Genomic DNA, 8571 nt, shown 5'->3' with positions numbered 1-8571 from the left:
GTATTATACGAACAGCGGTGGTGGCGGCGGCGGCGGTGGCGGCGGCTGCTGCTGCTGCGGCGGCAGTTACGACGACGGCGTCGCCAAAGGGGTGGGGGGAAAGAAAATAATGGTGTCTCTTTAACGCACACGCGGGGGCGCGCGCGCGCGCGCGTATCACGAACGCCGGAACGCCGGAGAGAACAGAACGGAATGGAATGGAATGGAATGGAATGGAACGGAACGGAACAGAACAGAACAGAACAGGCGACTGACTGGGCACCGGGGAGGAACAACTACTACTATCCTGCCACTTCTCGTTCTATCTATCTATTTATCTTTCTATCTCTATCTCTATCTCTCTCTCTTTCTCTTGTATCTTTCTCTCTCTCTCTCTCTCTTGTATCTTTCTCTCTCTCTTTCTCTTTTTGTGTCGCTCGAAGCAAAAGGCGACACGTTATACCGAGGGTTGAATAAGGAAGAGTAGAAAACGTCGGCCACACACGTAGAGAGAGGTTCGAGCGCGGTGAGCGAACTCGAACGATTCGCGGCGCGCCCGTTCGGTACACGGACTTTTATCGACCCTCCTACTACCAACTTCTCTCTCTCTTTCTCTCTCTCTCTCTCTCTCTCTTTTGCTCTCTCTTTCTCTCTTTATCTACGTGGAATCCTGTTAAACCAAACCAGATTGCCGAGAAGCCCAACAACAACGGCGACTACTACGATGACTACGACGATGACGACGACGACACTACGACGACTACGTAGCGTAACGAACGTACATAAGTATGTACAAACTGACAGACAAACAGACAGGCAGACAGACAGACAGACAGACGAACGAACGTACGAAGTGTCGCGAACGTGCGCCCGAGTTAGGCCGTCGCTCTCTCTCTCTCTCTCTCTCTCTCTCACTCTCTTTTACATTATTATCGTCTTACTCTAATCGTCGAAGAAAACGAGAGAGAAAGAGAGAGAGGGAAGAAATGTTCCCCCCGCCCGGCCATATATCACTGTAATAGAACACGTGTGTCCACACATTAAACCCACTGTCTTTAACGAGATTAAAATCCGACGTTAAGGACAGCAGCGATCTCTAAACCGGCCGCCACCCGTCGGGGGAGGTGGCACGGAGAATATAACGACGCCGACGATGACGACGACGACGACGACGACGACGACGACGACAACGACGACGACGACAACGACGACGATAACGACGATAAGGACGACAATAACGACGACGACGACGACGACAACGCACCGGCCGAGACACACTACGGATATAGGTTATATTCTATCTCTCTCTATCCCTCCCTCCCTCGCTCACTCTATCCACGCTCATTCGCTCACTCGCTCGCTTCACAGTGCTCTCTCCCCACTTCTCCGCCCTATCATTACTCTACTCTACTCTACTCTACTTTCTCTCTCTCTCTCTCTCTCTCTCTGTCTTTATAGCGCGCGTACGATTCGCCCGCGAAGCAACGGACCTGCCCTCTATCGATGTATCTATGCACCATTAACTTTCTTCTTCTTCATTCGTTCATTCCTTCCTTCCTACGTACGACCAGAAAGAAATCGTATATTTTTTATATTTGAATTTTGAAGAAACTTTTCTATGCTGGTAGCTTCTGGTGAAAGAATATCCTTTTGGAATTTGTTCTCTTTTAATTTATTTACTTTTTTTTTTCATGACATAACTGTAATGTTAAAGTCAAGTCAAACACCGAAATGTTGAAGCCCCGTTTTCCATGAAGTCACGTGTTAGGGTCATTGGTATGCTGCTTTTTTTTCGATCAAGGTATGAATACCACACCAAAGCATTCCAACAAATCAATGATCATTGAACCTTAACGATAAACAAATGTCGAACGGTGATTACATAAATTTATATCTGCCGATAGGATTTCGCAGAATGCATAGAAGATCCGGAAGTGTATCGTATCTTTATGATGACATTTTAAAGTCACTGAGTCGAGAAAGTGATCAGAAGGTTAACGATTGACAGAATTATCCAAGGAAAAGCTCGATTTTTCTTGGTCAACGATGCGAGAACGTTTAAAACTCATTGACAAAACAAACAGAATGGATATTTGAACGGCGCATTAATTGTCTGCCGAGCAAAAACCAGCAGAGGTAAAAAATTCGCAATTATTTGCTGACAAGGTACAGATATGAACCGTTTCTCAAATTGTAACGAGAAATAGATCGTTTATTCATTAATTCATTATGAGCTATTCAAACCGTATGAAACTATCACGACTATTATTTATTGCCAATAATTGGATGGATCGAAAGATAAACTTAATGAATTACGATCAGTTTTAATCGATCGAATTTTCGAGTTAAACTGGAAAGTTCTTAGTCATATTATTACCCTGATTTAGCAATTACCGATCATTTTTAAGCCTCTTTTAAGCCTCTGAAGCATAACATTCGTAGCAAAAAAAAAAATTTCAAAATTTAACCTAAGTAATGTAAAGCCATCTCAATAGGTTTTTTTTTCCATTCGAAATATGTACATGTTTTTAAAAAGTGAACCTGAGAAAGGGTTCATTAAATGGGAAACTATCCTGAGTGAAGAATGAAATTATATCTTGAATTGATACTTAAAAACTTTTATGAAGTAATAAAGCTTTTTTTTTTTTTAAATCAAAAGTAATTGATTATTTTTCAAATCCTTCCTCCCCTAATATTTATTTATTACACTTTTAACATTTCACCTTTGTATTTTCTTTAATCTATTTTAAAAACGATATTATTTATATCTTTCATTTGTCAAACCGTTCAAGTAACTTTTTCCTGTATTTGTTTTATTGTCTTTCATTCTTTTTGTTTTATATCTTTCTTTTTGCTTTTTTTTTCTTTTCCTTTTTTACGAACTATTCCAATCATTTCTCCAAGTCCATCGATGATTCGAATCATTCCAAACGCGTGGACTGTCGTGGAAAACGATTCGCTATTTATATCTGCATTTCTATTGGTCGCTCCATCTTGTTATGCGCACGCACGCCGCCATGTTGCCGTCATCACTCGCTGGCCGCCATTTGATTGAAAAGAATACGACGATGCATGTTTGTCAAGTGACTTAAACGATTCGTTTGTTTACTGTATATTTTTATTTTCTCTCTTTTTTTTCTTTCTTTTTTTTCTTACGTAAAATAGAACTTTTATTCATCATTTTATTTTTACTAGCTTTTGACAAATATTACTACTAATCTCGTTGTAATACAAATCGATTTTATTTTCTCGTTCGAAAGCCGATTATATCTTGTCATTTTTTTTCTCTTTTCCTTTCTTTTTTTTTTCTTTTTTCTTTTTTTCTGCACCGATGGATCGCGAGATCCTTTAAGTTTACAAGATGATCAGTGGCATGGACAAACCTTGACACGGTCTTGTAAGAGGATTAAACTTATAAGATTTCCCACAAATCGTCTATAATTCGTTGTATATCTAATCTACCAACATACATTTTTCAATGATGAAAACACTTTTATTCGCGATTGTTATTATTATTCTTATTATTATTTCTTATCGACTCGATTTGTCGTTTGACACAATTGACACGTTTCCACGTTTCCCGGTATTTCGACGGCAATGCTGTGTTCTTTTACTGTATCGAGAAATAGAAAATTAAGATTAGGATTAAGAAATTAATTATTATTACTTCTTTTTGGTTTCCATTAATTACCGAAATCCTCGATGTACAAATTCTCTCTTAATTGTTTAAATATTTCCGAAATTTCTTTGTAATAATCGAAATCTTTAAAAAATTCGATTATCCTTCCAAAACCTTCGTGCAATGTTACCAATCTTCTGCAACAACAACAACAACAACAACAACAACAATAAAACAACATTTTAGTTTAAGAATAACGTTCACTGTTTTTCAATGGATATACGAGATTTAAATAGATTGTTAACCTCAATATTAATAGAAACGACAATGTATATTATTTTTCTTTAACGTACGCGTTCACGACTTTCGGTAATCTTACGTCCAAAATTTGTTTACTCTCTTGATAATCCTCCAAGATAATATCATACTGTCGACGTAATTTTTCTAATTGCGACGATGACAATTTAGATTTGTTAAGAAAATTTTGAAAATTTTTCGCAGCAATCGAAAAATCTTCTTTCCTTGATTTATGTTCCTCCAATAAAATACGTAATTGTTTGGACATGGTCATACTCTTCAAACAGTGTTCCTTTAAATCTTGTAAGAATGACGAACGAAATTTCTTTTTATTCTCTATCTGATAAATCCAATCGTTATAAGAATAAATATTAATATATAAATCATTCGCTGTTAAATTTTCTACCTGTTGTATATGTCCTGTTAAAAATTTTAAACTCGTTGAATTATCGGTCAATGATGAACGATTATTAATTAACAAATGTCCAATGTCTATGGTCCTTTGAACAGCTAGATTGGTTACTTGTAAGGATTGTACGAAATGGATCAATGCCTCAAGTGCATTGCTGACAAGATCCAACTGTTGTATCAAAACTGCTTGCCTGTCATCGCCTAAGGCTTCCTCAACCTGACTTCCAATCAACCTTAATTCCATGTTTTCTCTTGTTCTTTGTGAACGTAGTCTACTCGATCTCTGTTTGGATAACACGTAAAGTATACATATTTATCTACAAAATTTCATTATATATCCTATCATCTCTCTCTCTCTCTCTCTCTCTCTCTCTCTCTCTCTCTCTCTCTCTCTCTTTCTTTCTCTCTAAACTCTCATTCGCTGTCATTTTCAAAAGAATACGTGCATTCAAATTATTGCCTTGATATCGTCGTTGATCAAATACTTGGTCGATTTTTTTTTCTTATTATAATGATCCTGACACAAACAACAGTCCATTGAATAATCCTCCCCAGAAGTTACACGCTGTTGAATAAAATCTATGTCGTCGTCCTCCGAGGTCGCTGGTAAATATGAAAAATGATGTCTGCTCAATAAAGGCTCGCTCCAACGTTTTTGTTGATACTTTCGAGACATTTTTACAATATTTAATCTTTTTCTCAGAAAAGGATTAAATATTCAATCTTTTTCCTAAAACACGTAAACGCGATTGCGATGATCATTAGCACGTTTTTTCATATTTCGAATTTCCCGCCAACTTCTTTTTTTTTTGTTTTTTCTTTTTTGACTTACTAAATCCACGACAGTGATCATTTTTTTTTTTTTTTTTTTTTTTTTTTTAAATACGTATACGTATTTTTCTTCTAATCGATGTAAATCTTTCGTCGATACGTTGATAATAAATATTACAATAAATTTATATTACATTGAATCATCATGAAATGAAAGAGGAAAAAAAACAAAGAGGAAGAAACAAAAATAATTAGATGTTTAAATTATTTTTCTACAGGTTGACTGTATACAAGGCAATAATTATTTATTTAAGATCGACTTTGTATATTGAATAGATCAAATTAAAAAGAGACTGATGTAATTGTATACATTTGTAATGATTTTTTTTAAGGTTATGTTGATCAATTCTAATAGAATGACGTATTAACGATGGATAAAAAATGATATACGTTTAATACGATATTCGATTGTTCTATGCTACAGTAATATCTCAAAAAAGACAAAAAAAAAGAAGAAAAAAAAAAAAAAGAAAAAAAATTCTAATAATAAAAAAAAAAGGGTTTTGTATCTTTATGTATATTAGAGAAATTAAATCGTGGCGAGAGTTAAAAAAAAAAAAAAGACTATAGAAAGAAAAAAAATATAAGTGTAAATTTCGAGAATGTCAATATTATATTGCATATATATATATATATATGTATATATGTATATATATATATTTTGTTTATTATAACCTAAAAATGTTGATAATACACTACTACACTGTTTGATAACATTCTTCTTCTATTAAGCTCAAGTATAGAATGCTTTGGTGTTATCTCTTTTTTTTTTTTTTTCTTTAAAATGTATTTTTTTATTTTTTATTTTTTTTATTTTTTTTTTTTTATGTATATATATATTTTTTAAATATATTTTCTTCGTGTATTATATATTGCCGTTCTCTAATTATGTATAATAAAATTATAACCCGACTGTATCCAAAGAACGTGTATGATTATTAAGTGTTATTGGAAATATTACTTGGAAAGAGGGATGATGATATTCAAACCTCTTAAAAATCATTTTTCTTATTTTTCTCTCGTTTTTTTAATAATTTTTTTTTCTTCTCTCTCTCTCTCTCTCTCTCTCTCTCTCTCAATCTCAATCTCAATCTCTCTCTCTCTCTCACTCTCGTTTTTTGTTTGTTCTTTTTTTTCTTTTTTTTTTTTCCCCCTTCAAATATTAAATGCAAATCGTTCGGTCAGATAAAAATTGTACGCAGTATAAAGGGCATTATATTATAACAGAAAGTTTTGACACACATCTAATTAAAATTAATCATACGATTTTAAAGATTAATTTTGTACCCCATGGCAGTAACATGTTGATTTCCAAACTTAAACGTACATACACATACACACACACACACTCTCTCTCTCTCTCTCTCTTTCAGCGCTATCATTATATAAATATCGTTTTTTTTCCTTTTTTTTTCTTTTTCTTTTCCTTTTTTCAACTCAACAAAATACATTTATATTATTTCGTTATCATTGAATACATTCGATAAAAGACAATATAGTACATGGTACTCGTTAAACTTAGAAAATCAAGGCACAACTTTATACTCCACTTTTAATTATATTTAGACTTTTGAATCTAATGACAATTCTGAATGATGTTTTTTTATGTGTAATTTGGAAGTCCAATTAATTGAAATTTATTAAGTTCATTTTAATTCTGAAATAATATATTTCATGTATGTTTTACTGTAAGTGCATATATATATATGAGTATGACAAATTTTTCTGGAATGTAATTTAAAAAATAAAACATAAGTCAGGAACTTAATTAAAAAAAAAAAAAAAAAAAAAAAAAAGTGGAGTATAAATACTTATACCTATAACAAATAATTATCAAATATTTTTTTTTTCTCTCATGTTCTTCTTCACAGTCTTAAACCAGAGCTCTTTTGGCATTGAAGAATCAAAGTTCACAATTTTTTTTTTGTTTTTGTTTTCTCTTGGTCCACGATTCGATACGCTTACAATAATTTGGCTTATGCAAAGAAGTTATTGCACTCTTAACTTATGTGTATATATATATATATATATATATGCATATATATATATATGTATAATAATGATATACACCGATTAGAGACGACGAATCTTTGACAACGAAAACCTGTGAAGAGACCTTTTATTATTATTATTATTATTATTATTATTATTATTATCATTATCATTATCATTATTATTATTATCATTATTATTATTATTATATTATTATTATTATTATTATTATTATTATTATTATTATTTTGCCCAATAATACTCTTAAATCATCTTAATATTTATTATTAGTAATGACAATGGATCAATCCTTGAACAGCAAATTCATCATTCTTTTATAAAATAAACAATCCAACTTTCCTATTAAATATTTTACAAATAATCTTTCTGAATAATATCATAAAATAAAAACACACACTCTCAAATGGAAGCCGATACCAATAATCTTCTAACATTATATTGTATTGTATATATATATATATATATACACACATTTATATATATATATATATGTATATATATTATTATAGCACTGTTTTATTACACAAATATGTGTGTTCGTATATGAGGATACATGATTGTTCTAACAGATCTATATAACGAGTATTAATCAAAGCTATAAAATTGGTGATATTGGACCATTGGTATCCATCATCCTACTTTGACTATACAAATTAATACAGGATCGGTAATAATAGTTGCCCTTTAGTGCTGTTATCAAATTCCCTACATTTCTTGTATTATGTATGTAAGGTACAGAGAATATATGTATATATATATTTATATATTGTAAGAAAAGAACATTGAATCAAATTTAGAAAAAGAAATATATTATTATAATGAAATTCTATTACATCTCTTTAAAATATAATACGAGAAAGATCTGTTTGTTAAAAAAGGGAAAAAAAAGAAAAGATAAAGAATATAAAAAAAAAAAAAATAGATTAAATAACATTTGAAAATTTTATATCATTGAAAATTTAATATCAATATTTATATTGCCCCATTGAATCTCATACGATACTACTTCCTTTTATTATCCTATGTTTATCGTGTAAGAATAATATCTGTCTATTTATCGTCATAGAATTAAATAGTAAAAGTGGAAAAATTGATTGATCTAAATCTCTTTCTCTCTTTCTTTCTTTCTTTCTCACTATCATAAACTACTTCTAGATATTTTTCGAGATGATTTAAGAATGTAAAGTAGAGATGATTAGACCATGAAAAATTTGAAAAAGATCCCTCGTAAAAAAGAGCTTTTGTGTAGAGATATCATCGATAACTCTTGATGATAACTCTTAACAATTATTTCTCTCTCTCTCTCTCTCTCTCTCTCTTTCTTTCTTTCTTTCTTCTTCTTTCTTAGTGGCCACGAAAAAAGTTATCTCTCATAAAAGTTATTTATCACTAAATGTAATATATGTAGATCTATGTACACT

At 31.9% G+C, this 8571-nt stretch overlaps 2 protein-coding genes and 1 long non-coding RNA gene across 11 annotated transcripts in view; 1 reads left to right on the top strand and 2 right to left on the bottom strand.

The window, feature by feature from the left end:
- The first annotated feature begins 920 nt into the window (after positions 1 to 920).
- Positions 921 to 2631, top strand: LOC124428123. The gene is made up of 2 exons (XR_006943089.1): positions 921 to 1780; positions 1884 to 2631. It is a non-coding gene; the product is annotated as an uncharacterized LOC124428123 (long non-coding RNA).
- Positions 2632 to 2645: 14 nt separating this feature from the next.
- LOC124428122 lies at positions 2646 to 5644 on the bottom strand. Of its 5 annotated transcripts, XM_046971828.1 has the most exons (6): positions 5139 to 5644; positions 4767 to 5036; positions 4302 to 4589; positions 3952 to 4235; positions 3671 to 3795; positions 2646 to 3592 (listed from the first exon to the last, which is right to left on the bottom strand). In XM_046971828.1, exons 2-6 carry the CDS (start codon positions 4980 to 4982, stop codon positions 3504 to 3506), a joined length of 1002 nt encoding a protein of 333 aa, XP_046827784.1. In that variant the 5' UTR covers positions 4983 to 5036; positions 5139 to 5644; the 3' UTR covers positions 2646 to 3503. The 5 variants fall into 5 exon arrangements, 4 of the variants coding, with proteins under 4 accessions (XP_046827784.1, XP_046827783.1, XP_046827786.1 ...); XR_006943088.1 differs by having other exon boundaries at positions 3978 to 4589; XM_046971827.1 differs by having other exon boundaries at positions 3952 to 4589.
- Positions 5645 to 5742: 98 nt separating this feature from the next.
- LOC124428120 (myc box-dependent-interacting protein 1) overlaps positions 5743 to 8571 on the bottom strand; it is a 35840-nt gene continuing 33011 nt past the window's right edge. For 4 of the 5 annotated variants that reach the window (XM_046971814.1, XM_046971812.1, XM_046971815.1 and 1 more), the window contains one exon: positions 8092 to 8571. This exon is cut by the window's right edge and continues 733 nt beyond it. The gene's annotated coding sequence lies outside the window, so the exon portion shown is untranslated. Of the gene's footprint in view, positions 7242 to 8091 lie in introns of those variants that run through there. The other variant, XR_006943087.1, reaches the window with a different exon arrangement.

The sequence above is a fragment of the Vespa crabro genome, chromosome 11 (assembly GCF_910589235.1).
Source record: "Vespa crabro chromosome 11, iyVesCrab1.2, whole genome shotgun sequence".
Taxonomy (NCBI): Eukaryota; Metazoa; Arthropoda; class Insecta; order Hymenoptera; family Vespidae; genus Vespa; species Vespa crabro.
This window is presented reverse-complemented; position numbering and strand designations above follow the sequence as displayed.